This window comes from Xyrauchen texanus, chromosome 8, assembly GCF_025860055.1.
Source record: "Xyrauchen texanus isolate HMW12.3.18 chromosome 8, RBS_HiC_50CHRs, whole genome shotgun sequence".
Classification (NCBI taxonomy): domain Eukaryota; kingdom Metazoa; phylum Chordata; class Actinopteri; order Cypriniformes; family Catostomidae; genus Xyrauchen; species Xyrauchen texanus.
In genome coordinates this window covers 42,870,175-42,890,362 of record NC_068283.1, presented here as the reverse complement: position 1 = coordinate 42,890,362, position 20,188 = coordinate 42,870,175, and the positions used below count along the sequence as shown (strand labels likewise).

General features: G+C 38.3%; 2 protein-coding genes across 3 annotated transcripts in view; both read left to right on the top strand.

Moving 5' to 3' along the window:
- The first annotated feature begins 2,838 nt into the window (after window positions 1-2,838).
- Window positions 2,839-20,188, top strand: part of LOC127647778 (uncharacterized) — a 34,266-nt gene continuing 16,916 nt past the window's right edge. The window contains exon 1 of the mRNA XM_052132245.1: window positions 2,839-2,995. Within this exon, the coding sequence (XP_051988205.1) occupies window positions 2,917-2,995 (79 nt within the window). The 5' untranslated portion in view covers window positions 2,839-2,916. The remainder of the gene's footprint in view (window positions 2,996-20,188) is intronic.
- On the top strand, window positions 3,985-4,800 carry LOC127647789 (uncharacterized). 2 transcript variants are annotated; one of them, XM_052132263.1, is made up of 2 exons: window positions 3,985-4,490; window positions 4,587-4,800. In XM_052132263.1, the coding sequence occupies exons 1-2, from the start codon at window positions 4,187-4,189 to the stop codon at window positions 4,646-4,648; spliced, it is 366 nt and encodes a 121-aa protein (XP_051988223.1). In that variant the 5' UTR covers window positions 3,985-4,186; the 3' UTR covers window positions 4,649-4,800. The 2 variants fall into 2 exon arrangements, with proteins under 2 accessions (XP_051988223.1, XP_051988221.1); XM_052132261.1 differs by having other exon boundaries at window positions 3,985-4,538.

The following is a 20,188-nucleotide window of genomic DNA, read 5'->3' as shown; positions in this document are numbered from 1 at the left end:
ATGTTTTTGATATAGACTTGTAAATATACATTTGTGTTTGACTCCAATAGTGACAGAAAAACTTGTCCAGTCCAATGTCTTTAATGCTACCACTGTGCAGTGCACTGTATTTTAACATCTGCAGTGACACAATGGGATCCTTGTCGCCTAATTCTAAATAATTTCTCTCTTGCTTTGCTTTGTGCAGGGTGGCCAAATTAGGAAGATCACTTGGCTCAGGATCTCCAAAATCCATCAGCTTTGTTGCCTCTGATGCCCTCCATACATGGGGTCCCATTTTACCCTCACACAGTTCTTTGGCTATCTGCTATGCAAGTTACCAGACATCGCACGCTTGGAACAGCCAGTGTGCAGGGAGTCATCAGTGTTTTTAATTAAACACTTTAGCACCATTGGGCTGTTCATTTCAGGCTCTCTGTCACATTTTCTGTGAATGTGGCCACGACACTCTTTACAGTTGCCTCTGATTTCTATGTATTTCTCCGTGGCTGATGGATAGACCTTGGCTCTTTTAAAGGCAAATGTGCAGGGGCATTTCACTTCTTGCCAAATGTGATTATTTATCACATGTGTCCAGATGCCAGGCTTCAAAATTGTGTATTCCTTTTTGGTGTTTTAGAGAACTTGTTGTTGTATTTAACCATTTCACGCATGAATTCAATCCATTTCTGTAATGGAACTTCAAGATCAAAAGTCCAGCAATCTTTTGGTTTGGGTGAAAGGGACCCTGGTTCAGTGTCATCACTACTGCCATTTGTTTCATGATCACATTCATGAGTAAACCCTAAAGCGGTCCAGATGTTGTGTCTATTTATTTTAACAAAAGTGTATAGAGCCTTTGCAGTGTTCTTGTTTTCTAGCTGCTTACTAAGCTCTGTCCAGATGCTCTGATTAGGAGTAGCTATGTTGCCATTTTGGACTTATGGCCTCTTTTGATGAACACAGGACTGTGAAAATGGAATCTGTCAACTTCTGGTTTCTTGGGCATCTGGCATAAGCAAAACATAAATAAAATTGTTTTCATGTATTACTGTATTTGTCTGAATATATGGATAATATAATATATTATTAATATATAAGGATAATGTATCTTATATTAGGACCAATATGGTAATGTTGACCCCTAGATGCACAATGTATTCAAAAAACGAACATGGGTCACATGTAAAACTGTAATTAGCATGTATTAGTATTAGCAATGAGTATTCTGTTCAGTAAACATTGACAATCTTAGCTCTCTTGAATGTTGTACCATTATTCTTGAAGTTAACAAATAATATTGTTACTGACAGTGTTTAAACATTGTACTTACATTGGCCAGAAATTTGATTTAGTAACGACTTTTGCAGTTTGATTTATGTCGCCTTTTTCTCTACTTACTCTACACTAATGTCCACAATAGTATCTTGAACAGAAGTGTCACTTGGGCCTATAGTGGTGGCAGTGAAGTGTAGCAGATGATACTCCATGTAAATAAATCAAAAGTTCAATCAGGAAACACCAGTGAAGTAAAGATTGTTTATTGAACAAATTGTTTATTGAACAAATGATGTGATGATTAGTCTGGACAGAAATTTTTCGGAAATGTGACTCAAGTGTGTTCACATCGAGGAGGTTTTTGCTTTTGTTCTCGTGCCCAGAGCTGATCGAAAGTGAGTGACAGAAAAAGAGTCCGACAGACACCAGATGAATATTGAGCTGCTGCTGTCTGAACACCAATACGTTTTTAATAAACACCATAGCGACTACAAAAACATTAATAAGGAGTTGTTGTTGTATTAAAACATCTTCATCCAACATTTTGGCAAGAGACTGAAATAACAAACCCGCACTGCTCATAAATCGTAACACACAAAACTAGATAGACCTATTTTAGAAATATATAATAAAGTAGCCTAATATAGTAATCAGAATGACCGAGACTGCTACTAAACTATGATTATTGTATTCAATAAATATCAGCATTTATAATTCAGCCTGTAATTCAATGTCTAATATTTAAAAAACTGAAGCAGCACAAACGAAACTTTTACCAGCACAAACAAGCACAAATGAAGCACAAACGATTGAGACTATTTGGGTAAATTTAGAGCATGTGGGGGCTGAGTGACCTCAGAATGACCTATAAATATTCTTTAAATATCTAAAAAAAACTGAACCAGCACAAACGATTGAGACTATTTTGCAGACGTTTTGCGTTGGGTGGAGGCCAAATTCACGCGGGTCACAGACCTGTGTCACGCGCTGATTGGCGAGAGGACTGTGATGACGTCACTGAGACAACAATGATTGACAGGATTCAGGACCAATAGCGTCTGTCTGAGAAAGTGAACGTAAAAGAGCGAGAAAGAAGAGAAAAACAAACCGACAGTAACACAGAACACAACTTCTCTATCATATAGGCTGCTTTGTCAAAACAACATGAACTTGAATCACTGTAACACTAGCACATATAAAAACTCTGATATATAAAACAACTGAAAAAACTTTTATTTCTTTCACCATCAGACTCATTTCCAGTCCTTTACATTGTATAAACCGCGGAGTGTGTTCACTTTTACTTTTATGCCAAACCGATATTTTGATGTTTTTAGTTTTTTTTAGGCTGAATGAATATATAAAATCTTAAATGTCAAGACTTTTGATTATTTTGAGAATTGTACTTTCTTGATAATTATTTATGGCGACATAATGTGTGATTTGATTAAATGATCTCAAGTTGATATATATTATGTCTATCTTAAGCCTGTGCGCTTGTGCTGATCTTATTTTCTTATTTAATAATCACATAGACCCAGCCCACAGCTATCCGAAAGTGAAAGTTAAATGAATATGAAAGTAACATGTTAGACTGACTCATACGAACACGAACGTCCTTCACGGAAAAGGAAATTTTTTCAGAAATATCTAGAAAACATGACGACTTTTAAATATTTGAAGATGCTGCACCTGTCTAACTGTGTTTTGATGCCAATGCTGCTGATGATCGCTGATGGTAAGTATATCTGTTATCCTCTGGGTTATGGGCGTGGTTGTTTGGCAGCAGTGCGGTGATAACTTTAGCAGCATTTTTCCGAATTTCTGGCCGGTAAAGTAATTATTCCTACACCGATCATGAACTCATCGGCCTTCAGATCCACAAGTGGATGTCGTATTGGGCTGTGGTCTGAAAGAGCTGAACATTTAAGGAGTCCCCACAAAACCAAAAACTTTCTCCTCATGTTATTCAAAATACTTTTTTCTTCTTCTGTGGAACATTAGTGAAATTTGAAAGAGTTGATAGATGCAGGATTGAAGTTTGACTTTTGTTCTACTAACTCTCATCTTTATAGAAACATATGTTGTTTCAAATTTTCAATTGGAATCAGAATTTATGTGAAAATTTGTTGTATTAGTGCATACAATCGTCATATGGTGTGACATGAAAATAATTGTATATAAACTGAAAATGGATTATACCTTTCTTAAGTTACTCACTTTATCAAAGTCATTTATCATAACTAAACTGTGATCCATTATAGTTTTGTCAAAATTTATTACATTTGTGTATTATTTTCTAAAACATTGCTCAATGTGAGACCTATGCCGTCGGTCTTTCAACATATTTTCTATTTATTGTGACAAACCTTGCTAGAAAATTATAAAAATATTTGTGACTCTTGCTGATACTATTTTCTATGTATTCCATGAATATTTTCAGGTTTTATCATTAATAAAGGTATGTTATTTTCACAATTTGGAATGTCACACCAAATGATATAGTGTCACACCATATGATAATGTCGCCATGTGTCAATGCAAACCATGTATTATCCTACTTATTGGTGAGTACTGATCACTCATATGGCAGGAAATATTTAACCACTCTTAAATGCTGGAAGGTAATATTCAAATTTTATTGATTTATTTGATTAAATATTGTATGAACCATATGAACATATGTTTGTGTATCAAATGTCATTTCATTTCAAAACTGGTCTGCAATATGTATTAATATAAGTAAAACAAACAATTGTTTTATATCATTTGAACCGTGAACATACAGCGTAGCTGAGTGGATCCACAAATAAATCAGTTCATCTAGACTCCATTGTACATAAGCCAGTCAAATTTGGAGAGAGTAGCAAACCGACTGCCTTGCTGAGGTTGTGATAAGCCACAAACAACTTCCTGATCTTGATAATAAATGCAGTCTCGCCTATTTGGCCAGACAAAACCATTTTTGTCTCCACGTTGTTTCATGCAGTTCACCTGCAGCCCCTCCATACTTATGGCAACAATTTGTCCCACATATGGTTTTCCCTTCTTTATCTCTTCAGTGTGTGGGCTTGGTGGTGGTGATGTAGGTGGGCTTGGTGGTGGTGATGTAGGTGGGCTTGGTGGTGGTGATGAAGGTGGGCTTGGTGGTGGTGATGTAGGTGGGCTTGGTGGTGGTGATGTAGGTGGGCTTGGTGGTGGTGATGTAGGTGGGCTTGGTGGTGGTGATGAAGGTGGGCTTGGTGGTGGTGATGTAGGTGGGCTTGGTGGTGGTGATGTAGGTGGGCTTGGTGGTGGTGATGTAGGTGGGCTTGGTGGTGGTGATGTAGGTGGGCTTGGTGGTGGTGATGAAGGTGGGCTTGGTGGTGGTGATGTAGGACCTGGGACTTGATCTGGGTCTACCTGGATGTCTCCATCATAGATGGAGTTATCTGGGGGAGTCATGTTGAGTAATGCATTTAAATTTCTTCTTTTGTTTCTATATTTTGTTTGAGAATTTCTCCATATCTCCCTCAGCTTCTCTCTTCTTGACGGTGGGAGAGTCTGGATTCTAAATTTAGGCATCTCCCTTTCTGTTTCTTTTCTTGATATCTGTTAACAGAATGGTGTAAACATTTTAACAGCTGTTCAACATTGTTTATTCTCTTCGTTTCCTAACTGCGTTCCTCTTAGTTGCACTGCCTACAGTGATGATATTTTAGCTATCATGTATTTTAGCTATCATGTATTGCCAGGCTTCAAGAAATCTGCCTCAAGGCATTTTGAATCAACAGTGAAAGCACCCTCAGACCTTTCCTATTGGTCAGCGAATAGAAACAGACAGTTGTTGTTTACTTTTATTTTATTTTCCTCAGCAACTCCTCTCTCTTTGCAGGGTCTGAATTCAGTCTCTCCCTGTATCTCTTTGTCCTCTCTGCACTTGTCATCATTACCTGCCTCAAGTTGACAAAATAAAAGGAAATGTATGGTTTGAGATGAAGACAACATTGTTTAGACTTAAACAGCATTCTAAGGTTTCTGTGAAGGGGTCTGCTGTGTCTGTCTGATGAACTAGAAATCTGTATCACCGAATAAAACTAAACTAAACACAATCGATGGTGGATAATTACAGCTTGTATGTGATGATGGACCCGAATAAATGTTTAAAAAGACAAAACATACATTGGACTTTGTTATTTATTGTTATATATGCAGGGAATTACAATTCATATCATATGGTGTGACAATCAAATCATATGGCGTGACAGGCAGACATGTCACACCATATGATGAAGTGTCACACCATATGATGTTTTCTGCACTTAGCACAACCTTGAGTCTTGTAGCTACACATTAGCATACTAACAACATGCTAGCTATAACAAAGCAGCATAGATTTACATATAATTATGACAAATTTCTTTTGCATTTTTATAAAAAATGTGTCACACCAAAAGACATCTGGAAGTGGGACTTTTGTCAGAGTGCCAAAAAGATCTGATTTATTGTAAATATAAAAATGATGACTCACCTCAGGTTGTACAGCAGCAATACACTGCTAGTTCTGTACAACATTGCTGAAGAAGGTCCTCTCCTTCCCAAGGGTTTCAAAACAGTTGCCTGTTCAAATATCCCAAAATAGTGTCACACCATATGATTTTGATTTGTGTGACAAAATCTTTTTGATTAGAACTGACTCAAAACATTATGCTTGGACTTTGAAAAGAGTAGGCTCACAAATAGACATCTGTATTATTTTTCTGTATTTTCTTTGAGAATTTTTGCATTTATTTTTTTTAGTTTTATTCAAGTTCTCACTTTGAGAAACAAGTGCCGGACAGTCACACCATAACATTAACCCTCTGGGGTCGGCAAACGCGCCGGCGCGTTTTGCTGTTTTTTTTTTTTCACATAGCAGCAACATAGACTTAAAATACTCCGTCATTTATGGTCATATAAATACAATCAATACATGATTATAAACTATAGAGGGTCTTCTTTTTTTGTGTACACTCATATTAACATCAAACCCTTGTGTTTTTTTTAAATAAATAAAATAAAAAGGTTGAGCTTTCAGCAGTCTCAGTGTTCACGATCATATTTCAGAAACACGTCACTAAAATTAACTTAAACTCCGCGAATTCTTCTCACACAAACATGAAACATATGTCTAAAGAAAGCTTAAAATGTCTACTTATAAATAAAACAATTCAAATTTAAAACAAATATTCTCCTGCAATGTAATCTGTATGAAACAAAGCGATGTACGGTTTTCCTGGCTCAGCTTCATTATCTCTAATGTGATCCCACCCACCAGCAGAGCGCGCCATTCATACGCTAATGTGCTGAGGCGATCAAGGGAAAACTACACGCCCCCGACTGCGAGATTTGATGTAAACACAACACAACTCAACTTTTCTGCATGTTTGTAATGATACTCCTGGATGTAAGGATGAGTTAACAGAAGAAGAGCGGGACTCAGATGAACATTTGTATTTTGAAGAGAGATTTGTTCCAGCAGAGGATACAATTTCAGACGAGTAAGTCATTTAGTTTTCATTAGCTGACATGCTATTTTATATAAACATGTACATATTTAATTAGTGGGACTGTTTCCAGACAGGATTCAAAGTATTGACATGTCCTAATAGGCAAGTTTTATTTACATTGTATGCTGTATGAAATAAATATGATATGTAATATGATATAAAAATAATATGAATGTTAGATTATATTTTAATGTGTTTATGCTGCCTCGTTATCATCAACAAAGCTTGTGCTTGCAAATATGTGTTTAGGTTAAATGAGTAAAATGCACTTTAAATATGCCCATATTAGAAAATCAGCATATTATCATATGTATTTTGGATCAAATAAATGCAGTCTTGGTGAGCAGAAGAGACTTCTTTTAATGGTAGTGTAGGTCTAAAATTAAGTAAAGTCTTTGTGTAAAGAAAATATATAGTCAGATAACTTCTTTTAACTTAAAACTTGATTTTGATCATTAAATCTCCTCACATTCATACTCTTTGTCACATTCCTCATTGATAGGCCGAGAGGAGGGGTCTTTGTGTCCTCAGGTGTGAATCACATAAATATTCATGATAGTTCACGCCTCCTCGCATATTACCATTCAGCACTAAAATTGTCACACAAAAGTTAAATTACTATATTGTTTTGTATGAATGAGTGATCAGGATGATTTTTCACATAATTTTGTAGCAAAAACTCTAGACTACAAGATCCAGTTCTCAAAAGTCTTGTGGACAAATGTTTAGTATGTGTTATATGGCCGTATTTCAGTGACTTAAAATGTTCGTTTTTTCAAAAACCATGCATAAACGATATTTTCTCAAAAATACAAACCTGTACATACATGTTGCTCACATATTATTGTAGCCCAGTTTGTGCTGAATACAGTGTTATCAGACTTTAGCCTTTAATGTGTTTTTAAGCAACTGAAAAAAGCACAAATGTCAAGGCATGTCAAAACTTCTCCAGGGCCCAAAACACCCTCAGACCCCAGAGGGTTAACATGGTTATTTATTGTCATGGTGACAAAACTATAGTAAAATCAAGGTTACTATATGGAAACTACAGTATTACTGTTGTAAAACATTGGTTAATTGTATCAAAACTATGATTTATGCCAAGAAAACAATGGTGAAAACAGTCATTGATACTTCAGTCATGGCTACTACAATATTATTATAATAAAACCATGGTAATTATATGGATACTACAGTACTACTACTACAATAAAAAAAAAAACATGGTTACTATATTGCTACTACATTACTACTACTACATAAAACCATGTTTATTATATGGCTACTAAAGTACTACTACTACATAAAACCATGGTTACTATATGGCTACTACAGTACTACTACTACATAAAACCATGGTTACTATATGGCTACTAGAGTACTACTACTACAAAAAACCATAATTACTATATGTCTACTACAGTACTACTACTACTACAAAAAACATGGTTACTGTATTGCTACTACATTACTACTACTACATAAAACCATGTTTATTATATGGCTACTACAGTACTACTACTACATAAAACCATGGTTACTATATGGCTACTAAAGTACTACTACTACAAAAAAACAATGTTTATTATATGGCTACTACAGTACTACTACTACATAAAATCATGGTTACTATATGGCTACTACAGTACTATTACTAAATACAACCATGTTTACTATATGGCTACTACAGTACTACTACTACATAAAACAATGTTTATTATATGGCTACTACAGTACTACTACTACATAAAAACATGGTTACTATATGGCTACTACAGTACTATTACTAAATACAACCATGTTTACTATATGGCTACTACAGTACTACTACTACATAAAACAATGTTTATTATATGGCTACTACAGTACTACTACTACTACATAAAACCATGGTTAGTATATGGCTACTAAAGTACTACTACTACATAAAACCATGGTTACTATATGGCTACTACAGTACTACTACATAAAACCATGGTTACTATATGGCTACTAGAGTACTACTACTACATAAAACCATGGTTACTATATGGCTACTACAGTACTACTACTACAAAAAAAACATGGTTACTATATTGCTACTACATTACTGCTACTACATAAAACAATGTTTATTATATGGCTACTACAGTACTACTACTACATAAAACCATATTTATTATATGGCTACTATAGTACTACTACTACTACAAAAAAACATGGTTACTATATTGCTACTACATTACTACTACTACATAAAACAATGTTTATTATATGGCTACTACAGTACTACTACTACTACTACATAAAACCATGTTTATTATATGGCTACTACAGTACTACTACTACAAAAAAAATTGTTACTATATAGCTACTACAGTACTACTACTACATAAAACCATTTTTATTATATTGCTACTACAGTACTACTACAAAAAAAAACATGGTTACTATATTGCTACTACATTACTACTACTACATAAAACAATGTTTATTATATGGCTACTACAGTACTACTACTACTACTACATAAAACCATGTTTATTATATGGCTACTACAGTACTACTACTACAAAAAAAATTGTTACTATATAGCTACTACAGTACTACTACTACTACATAAAACCATTTTTATTATATTGCTACTACAGTACTACTACTACAAAAAAACATGGTTACTATATTGCTACTACATTACTACTACTACATAAAACAATGTTTATTATATGGCTACTACAGTACTACTACTACTACTACATAAAACCATGTTTATTATATGGCTACTACAGTACTACTACTACAAAAAAATTGTTACTATATGGCTACTACAGTACTTCTACTACATAAAACCATTTTTATTATATTGCTACTACAGTACTACTACTACATAAAACCATGGTTACTATACTACATGGCTACTACAGTACTACTACTACTACATAAAAACATGGTTACTATGTGACGGACATGATGCACTGAGTCACATGATGCACTGAGTCACATGATGTGTGGAGCACATGGTTTAAGAGAGTGGGAAGATGGCAGTTTAAAAATGCCATGTGGAAAGATGTGGGAAGTTAATCCCTGCATATCTCCTTTTAAAAAAAACCTGTGAGGTGAAAAGGAACCTTTCATTGATTTGCCTTGGGATTTATGGATCTTTTGGAAGTTGATGGATGTTCAGAGAGACTACTTATGGTCCAAACAACCATGGAGGACAGATCATTTCTCTAACTGACTGACTGGACAAAACCAAACAAGTATTGTTTTTTTACTATTCTTATGTTGGGTTTGCCAGTGGAGACTTTTGACCATGAGACTGTGTAAATGTTGTTTAACGTGCTGAGAAAACTCTTTTTGACTGCACAGTGGACTGGTTGCTCAGTGCTGGTCTGAATGGACTTAAAGGTCTAAGTGTATGTGCAAGCAACTATGCTGGGTTGAGAACTCAGTCATGAACTGTTCATGCTGAACTTGTGAAACTGGTGGTTTGCACCCTAAATGAGTTGAAAAGAAAGGAACTGAATTTGAATTAATTTAATTTTTGAATGAACTGATTTGTTTTGTTGAAAGATTTTGTCATGTTAAATGAGCCCCAGAATTGGGAAATGAGTATTTAATTTCTGGGATTTTTTGGGTTTCCGGTTTTGTTGTTTTTTGTGTTGGCATTTGTGAATCATTAATGCTTTCCCCTCACTGAATATTATCTTGCTCAAAAAACTAATAACAATTTATATGAATTGAGCCTATTGCTGTTTGTGTGTTAATTCTTCATCCACATATTAAGGGTTCCTACTTTTTTATGTTTGAATCCTTTGTATGGTTGACTGACTCAACGAAATGTAGTAGGTTTAAACACCTGCTTGGCACCCCAATCAATTAGGTCAATCTGTTACAACTATATGGCTACAAAAGTACTACTACTACATAAAACCATGTTTATTATATGGCTACTACAGTACTACTACTACATAAAACCATGTTTATTATATGGCTACTACAGAACGACTACTACATAAAACCATGTTTATTATATGGCTACTACAGAACGACTACTACATAAAACCATGTTTATTATATGGCTACTACAGTACTACTACTACATAAAACCATGTTTATTATATGGCTACTACAGTACTTCTACTACATAAAACCATGGTTACTATATGGCTACTACAGTACTACTACTACATAAAACCATGGTTACTATATGGCTACTAAAGTACTACTACTGCATAAAACCATGTTTATTATATGGCTACTACAGTACTACTACTACTACATAAAACCATGGTTACTATATGGCTACAAAAGTACTACTACTACAAAAAACAATGTTTATAATATGGCTACCTTAGAACTGCTTCTACATAAAACCATGTTTATTATATGGCTACTACAGTACTACTACTACTACATAAAACCATGGTTACTCTATGGCTACTACAGACACTACTACTACATAAATCCATAGTTACTATATGGGTACTACAGTACTAATACTACATAAAACCATTGTTACTATATGGTTACTATAGCACTACTAATACATAAAACCATGGTTACTATATGGCTATTAAAGTACTACTACAAAAAAACCATGGTTACTTATGGCTACCTTAGAACTGCTTCTACATAAAACCATGTTTATTATATGGCTACTACAGTACTACTACTACTACATAAAACCATGGTTACTATATGGCTACTAAAGTACTACTACTACTACTACTACATAAAACCATGGTTACTATATGGCTACTAAAGTACTACTACTACAAAAAACAATGTTTATGATGTGGCTACTACAGTACTACTACTACATAAAACCATGGTTACTATATGGCTACTAAAGTACTACTACTACAAAAAACCATGGTTAATTCTATCAAAACCATGATGTCTGCTAAGAAATCCATGGTGACAACAGTCCTGGTTATTTCAGTCATGGTTACTACAACATTTCTAAAGTAAAACCATTGTTATTAACACTAGAAGGGTAGCATGCGGTCATCCGACCTTTGTGCTTTAAGAAAAAAAAATCTTTGCACTCAATCAAAATCCAGGGCCCTACTTTCTTTTATCCTAGATATTTGAGTTTTATCGCCAGTGCACTTAAATTTTCAAAATAGCACCAGGAAAAGCTGGTTTAAAGGTATATTGCTTCTAATTCTGTGAATTGACGGCCGCTTCGCGTCCACGTGATGTTTATTTGTGCCGTTCAAGGCTGCGATTCTCTTTTCTCCCAGCAGATGGCGCAGGGAATCACTGAAGTCCTACAATAATTTTGTATGTGTGTAGCATATATATATATCCATGTAAAGTGTATTATTTTATAACTAAATACAATATATATATATATACACATTGAAAATATAGACAGTAGGCATATAGTCTATATATTTAAAATAACGCAAGTATCCATGTGAATATACTGAGTTTATATTAATACATTTTTGTACAATATATATATATATATATATATATATATATATATATATATATATATATAAACATAGATACGTGCATTATATATGTTAAATAATCATTTGTTCTGTGTAATATCAGGGTTTATACATCCGTGATATTTAATATTTTGAACAATCATCTAATCAAAAGCATCACAATCACAACTGCTTTATGTCCTGCATATTTTTCAAGCAACTTTTAACCACCAACTGAACTTGATTATCATCTAAAATGTATTTTAGCTTCATATTGCGATTTACATTGTCTGAAGAAGCTCAGCAAATGCCATCTGAGGTAAAGAGGGTCAGATTAAAAAATTGTAAACGTTTTAAAAGGTTCAAATGCTTGTTTTCTGAAAGTGAACTCAGCATTGGACAAATAGTTCTGATAGTTTATAATCTGAGAGTCATTCAGAAGACTTCATCTACAGAACAGGGTACGGCTAATTTAAGTTTGAGAAAAGAAAAGGCATATAAAGGTCTAAAAATATATATATCTTTTTCGTTTGGTAATACATTTTTTAAATGTAATGCTTTTTTCGTTTGGTCATTTATTTTATTTAATTCACTGAATTTTGCCGGCATTATTTCAAAAGTAAACTAAACAGTAATTTAATAGAAACAGGCTGTAATTTTTCCAAAAAAAGAATGAAAACAAAAAAAAGCACTGATGATTTTCTACTAGTAAAATGTTTTTATTTAAAACATCTTTGTGCACTTAAAGTATATGTGTTTTGTATTGTTTGCTAATTCCAAGATTGCCGTCCATTATCCTGAATGGTGTGGAAAGCAACTTTAATAAATAAACAGATGTCTACCGTGATTAAGATTAAATTAAAATCACAAACAGTGGCCATTCATTTGTTCTCAGTGCACTTGTCGATGTTCATGATATGAGATATTTGTGTTGGCAATCCTGGAAGTGTCATTCTTGTAGCATCAGATCTATATGCCACTAAAATCAATCCATAATCATGTAGTAAATATACAGGCCTATATAATGAGAGAATCCCCAGGGCCAACATCTTATGCCAAGGACAATATTACAAGTCCATTGAGCAGCTTACTGTGCTTGATTGACAGCAGGGCCGGCCCTAGGGTTTTGGGGGCCCAAAACAAAAATAGTGTATTGGGCCCTACAGGTTTCTGAACCAGCCAAAGGATGTGCATGAAGCACCAATCATGTCAACAATGATGGGACGATCTGACACATATTAAGCCCTAGAGTACAACAAAACATGATACCCCTTGCCCCCATTGCCTATGAATAGAATATATTTGCATTAGATTAAACAAAAAGCCATTGTTTTAGGGAACACAATTATTTATTTAAAAATATATTAAAACAGATTTATATCTAGATAAAACAGATTTAACAAATTCAAAGAGCAGATTTAACAAAGTGCAACAGGCTATAAATCTATTCTTAAGTCCAAATACACAAGTGCAATAAAAGTACAATAAGAGATAAAAACTCTATAGCCCAAAATGGCTCTTCACAGCAGGGCAATGGCCTAGGCTTCAGTAATAACCATGGGTTGCCTGGACCTCAGAACTTCTGCTTCCTAGTCTTTCTAGAGGCAAAATCATCTATAACTGCTTCATAGTTTCTGTCAATCATCTGGTTGCCAACTTCATGGTTGATGCTAATAATAGCCAGTCCACTTAGGTGCTCCTGAGCCATGGATGACCTCAGGTAGGTCTTTTTTCATTTCAGCTTGGAAAAGCTTCTCTCTGCAGATGCGACAGTGACTGGAAGAGCGCATGCTATTCTCAGCTATCCAGAGGTTTGGGTACAATTCGGACAGCTCCTTTTGGTGGATAAAGGAAAGCAGCTCCATTACTGTCATTTCTGATTTTGGAAAGTCTGGAAGGCTTTGGATCTCCCTCACTAGCTCTCTCCCATCAAGGTCAGCTGCATCACTACATGTTAGTGTCTCCTCAAGCTGTGAACACTGGTTTCCAAAGGTGGTGTCATCAAGATGTTGGAAGTTCAGGAGCACTCCAAATGTACCTTTGGCTTCTCCTAGAGACTTGTAACGGTCATCCAGAGACTGGATGACACTGTCCACCACAACATTGAAGTAGGCAGTTTCCAGTTTCTTCATGGCATCAGCCACTGGTTCTTCAGCTGTCTCATAGGCAAAGTGCCTCTTTGTGCTTCTCAGCCGCTTTTGTTGAAGCACTGCCTCCACATTAATTGTTTCACAGAGATCTTTTGCTGTGGTCTGAGCATCTCTGAAGCCAGTGGCCCTGTAATTCACTAGCGATGCTCTGGTTTTGTCTATTAGACTGACCACAGTGTCCAGCTGCAGGTTCACAGATTGAAGATGCTTACTTGTAATAGTAATCTTGCTCAAAATGTCATATCAGACAATGGTGCATATTTGGAAATGGAATGATCCTATTTCTTCAGCTAGAGACTGTGTCTCGTGTCTCACAGATGGATCTTTTGCCTCGTCTCTGGCCTCAAGTAAGGCATCCCTGACTTTGTCTGAATGGAAGCATAAAGGCTCAATGCTATTTTGCCGGCATTCCCACCTGGTGTCACTCCAAGACTTGGGAGTGAGGTTGGCGTGATTCTTTAAAATGGCCCACCTCTGCATAGTAGCTGATTTATACACCTTCTGTATCACTCCAAAGAAGCTGGTGGCATCCACTGACCCTTTGGCAGCATCTGCAACAGTCAAATTGAGCGTATGTGCTCCACATGGAACATAAAATGCAAGAGGGTTCCTCTCCAGCATTTTGGTTGAACCCCATTGTTCTTCCCCTTCATGTTAGCACCATTGTTATAAGACTGGCCTCTGCAGTCCTGAAAGAGGATTTTGAGCTCTTCCTGTCTGTTCAGAATAAGAGTGTATAACCCAAGGCCTGTAGATTCAGGGGCTATTAGCAACACAAGAAAATGTTCATTGATTAGAGGAGTTTTGTCTAGGCAGATAGATCTGATTACGACAGACATCTGCTCCTGGTGGCTGATATCTGGGGTGCAATCCAGAATAATTGCAAAATATTTTGACTTCTTTACTTTAGCCACCAATGCATTTAGGATTGAGTCACTGATACAGGTGATGAGCTCATTTTGGATGGTTTTGCCCAAGTATGTGACATAATTCTCTCCACTTTCAATGCGCCTGATATGCTCTTTTAAAACCGGGTCAAACTTGGCTATTAGTTCCACTTCTTTGAGAAACTTCCCATTATTATGGCAATGCAGGGTGTCAACAGACCCCTGAATCCAAGGATTCTCTCTGCTAGATACTGGATGATTGAAACTAATCGAATTAGCACCTCTATCCATCTCCTCTTCTCTGCCTCCAGGAGGTCAATTTCAGTTTGGTCTATAGTTTTCTCTTTTTAAATGGAGCTCTAGTTCCTTCCAAGCCTTTAAGTTGTTTACATGTTCTGTGCTGTTTTCATGTATTCCCAGTATCATCCCAATATTCATCCAGTCCTGTTGTCCCACTGCATTAAGATTAGCAGATTTGTTTGCAAATCTTAATGGTGGAACGATGGTGGAATCTTCTATTTTGTCTTTTGGAAAAACAAAGTCTTGGTTCACCTGTTGATGCAGCACCAGAATGACCAGCAGCCGCTGGAGATGACGGACCTGGTATCATGAAATAAAGAAGAGAAATTATATATTTTATGAATGCAAAAACCTCTCATTTCAGAGAGAGAATTTTACCAATAAGATACCAGAACTGTAGTAAGGGCCATTTGAACTCACTAGCAGTCAAGTCAAGTCAAGTGGTTTTTATTGTCGTTTCAACCATATACAGTTAGTACAGTACACAGCGAAATGAGACAACATTCCTCCAGGACCATGGTGCTACATAAAAACAACATAGGACAAAAACAGAACCACATGAGACTACACAACTAAATAAAATACCTATATAAAATACCTATATATACCTATTTACCTATATAAAGTGCACGTGCAAACATGTGCAAAAATTACGGGACAGTAAAAGAAATTTCTAACAATGAACAGGACAATAGGCACAGTGAGAGACAGTGCAGCGCCGATCAGTACACAGTAGTGCAAAAAGATGACAGTTTCTAAAAACGTAAACATAAAATACTATGAGATAATGTTCTATGCACTTAGCAGTTATTGAGGTAGCAGACAGTAATAAAGTGACAATAATTAAAGTGCAACTCAGGACACGTGTGTGTGTGTGTCAGTCCAGTCTCTGAGTATTGAGGAGTCTGATGGCTTGGGGGAAGAAGCTTTTACACAGTCTGGCCGTGAGGGCCCGAATGCTTCGGTACCTCTTGCCAGACGGCAGGAGGGTAAAGAGTTTGTGTGAGGGGTGTGTGGAGTCATCCACAATGCTGGTTGCTTTATGGATACAGTGTTTTTTGTAAATGTCTTTGATGGAGGGAAGAGAAACCCCGATGATCTTCTCAGCTGTCCTCACTATCCTCTGCAGGGCTTTGTGGTCCGAAACCAGGCAGTGATGCAGCTGCTCAGGATGCTCTCAATAGTCTCTCTATAGAATGTAGTGAGGATGGGGGGTGGGAGATGTGCTTTCCTCAGCCTTTGAAGAAAGTAGAGACGCTGCAGGGATTTCTTGGTGATAGAGCTGGTGTTAAGGGACCTGGTGAGGTTCTCCACCAGGTGAACACCAAGGAATTTGGTGCTCTTGACGATCTCCACAGAGGAGCCGTCGATGTTCAGCGGAGAATGTTCACCTTGTGCTCTCCTAAAGTCAATAACCATCTCTTTGGTTTTGTCGACATTCAGGAACAGGTTGTTGGCTCTACACCAGCCACTGCACCTCCTCTCTGTATGCTGACTATTTGTTCTTGCTGATGAGACCCACCACGGTCGTGTCATCGGCGAACTTAATGATGTGGTTCAAGCTGTGCATTGCTGCACAGTCGTGAGTCAGCAGAGTGAACAGCAGTGGACTGAGCAGACAGCACTGGGGGGCCCCAGTGCTCAGTGTGGTGGTGGTGGAGATGCTGTTCCCGATCCGGACTGACTGAGGTCTCCCAGTCAGGAAGTCCAGGATCCAGTTGCAGAGGGAGGTTTCCAGGCCAAGCAGGTTCAGCTTTCCAATCCCGTGCTGGAATTATTGTGTTGAATGCTGAGCTGAAGTCTATGAACAGCATTCGAACGTATGAGTCCTTTTTATCTAGGTGGGTGAGGGCCAGATGGAGGGTGGTGGCGATGGCGTCATCTGTTGAATGGTTTGGACGATACGCAAACTGCAGTGGGTCTAGTGAGGAGGGCAGCTGGGTCTTAATGTGCCTCATGACGAGCCTCTCGAAGCACTTCATGATGATTGGTGTGAGTGCGATGGGACAGTAGTTGTTGAGGCAGGACACTGAAGACTTCTTTGGCATGGGGATGATGGTGGTGGCAGTGTCATCGGTGGAGGTGGTTTGTGGTCCTGTACCGAAATACTTTAATAGTGCTCCTGAGGAGAAGGAAATTATACATACAAAAAATGGATGGAAGGAGCATTACAATTAACCCTTTCCAGCCTGAGCCCAAAATTCTGAAAATTCCATTCTGTGCCAGAATATGGTATTCATATACAAATTCATAGAATATTCATATAACGTCACACACCTGAACTATACCATATTGAAGAGAAGAACTAGGGCTTTCAAATGATATACATGTATGTATGATTATTTAAGGCTAATAATCATTTATCAATAAGAATTTACACAGCAATTTTTAAAAATCTTCTCCAGCCACAATACTTCATCAGACAACTGCATTTTCAACCATTTTAATTATGTTATGATTGCAGGAATGCAGGAGAAGGCAGACGGGAGGTTGAGATCTAAACGCGGTTTTATTTGCAACAATAACTGAACAGAAACACAGGAACAAATGAAAAGTCCACGATGGGAAAAAACAAACTCAGACACAAAATAACACTCAGCAGAACACTGGTTGATATAACATCCATGAAGGGCAAGGTTTCCTCGAACGAACACGAATGGACAACAGGAACAACAGGACACATAATAAGCGAACATCAGAGAACATTAACAAACATTGGCAACGATCGACAAAGGAAAGGGGAAACAGCAGAGTTTAAATAAACAGACACGATAATGTCAAAATAACAAACAGGTGCGGACTATAACACAGTGCAGGCAGTGATGAGGGCCGGGAATCATGGGAAGTGTAGTTTTTATAAAAAGACTAGTGAAACTCGGGGCGGACAACAAGGAAAACGTGACATGGAATATGATAAGTGACATGTGAAACAGAAAACACGGGGAAAACAACAAGGGATCGTGACATAACCCCCCCCTCAAAAGGACTGGATTCCAGATGGTCCTAAAAAAAAACACAAAAACAAAAAAATGTCCAAGGAGTGAGGGGCTGGAACAGGAGGAAAACAGACAGTCCAAGGAGGCACAAGGGGCAATTAGGCAGTCCACGGAGGCACAAGGGGCGGACAGACAGACCAGGGAGGCCGAGAGGGCAGACAGGCAGTCCACGGAGGCCGAGAGGGCAGGCAGGCAGTCCATGGGGGTATGAGACGGGGACCGGGTCAGGTGGCCTGGGGGGCGTCCACCGGGCAGGGACAGGTTTAGGAGGCCTGGGAGGCGGCCACAGTATGGGGACAGGTTTGAGCGGCCCGGAGCTGGCCGCAGGGCAAGGGCCGGTTCAGGAGGGTGAGCCAAAGGAGGCGATGGAAGAGGCTGGAAGAGGTTGGCGTGGCTTCAGGCTCGCTGACCGTGGCTGATGTGGGCTCAGGCTCGCTGACCGTGGCTGGCGTGGGCTCTGGCTCGCAGGCCGTGGCAGACGTGGGCTCTGGCTCACAGGCCGTGGCAGGCGGGGGCTCTGGCTCGCAGCCCGGGGCAGGCGGGGGCCGGGAGACGGAAGCCCATCTTCTCTTCCTCCTCTGGGCGGATGAAGTTGACCGTGCTGGCTCATGGACAACGACAGGTGTGGGGGTGAGCTCGATGCCAAGTGAGGCTGGCGTGACAGGAAGCGCCATGGACGACTGGAGAGTCACCACTGTGGGAGGAGAGGTAGGATCCTCCTCAGCAAAGCCCATGGTGAACGGCGAGCCGCAGACCAGTAAAGTCGCCTCTATGAAGTCACGGAGCGTCCAGCCGCGCGTCGCCGGTGGCAACCGCTCCTTGAGCGAACTATTCAAATTGTCCCTGAAGAAGACCACCAGGGCGGAATCCGGGAAGTCCGAGACATTCGCCAGGAAGATGAAGTCGCGGATGTGGGGCACTGTTGGGCCCTTGAGCAAGGCACTTAACTCCAGGTTGCTCCAGGGGGATTGTCCCTGTAATAAGTGCACTGTAAGTCACTTTGGATAAAAGTGTCTGCCAAATGCGTAAATGTAAATGTAAATGTAAATGTGGTCTTCCACCGGTCGGTCCTCTTGTTTCAGGCAGAGCAGACTGTAGTTGGCGTGTTGCACCGCTAGATCCATTGTTTGGTCGATCGTTCTGTTATGATTGCAGGAATGCAGGAGATGGCAGACTGGAGGTTGAGCTCTAAACACGGTTTTATTTGCAACAATAACTGAACAGAAACACAGGAACAAATGAAAAGTCCACGATGGGAAAAAACAAACTCAAACACAAAGTAACACTCAGCAGAACACTGGTTTATAGAACATCCACGAAGGGCAAGGTTTCCTCGAACAAACACGAATGGACAACAGGAAAAACAGGAACAACAGGACACATGATAAGCTGAACATCAGAGAACATTGGCAACGATCGACAAAGGAAAGGGGAAACAGCAGGGTTTAAATAAACAGACACGATAATGTCAAAATAACAAACAGGTGCGGACAATAACACAGTCCAGGCAGTGATGAGGGCCGGGAATCATGGGAAGTGTAGTTTTTATACAAAGACTAGTGAAACTCGGGCGGACAACAAGGAAAACGTGACATGGAATGTGATAAGTGACATGTGAAACAGAAAACACAGGGCAGACAACAAGGG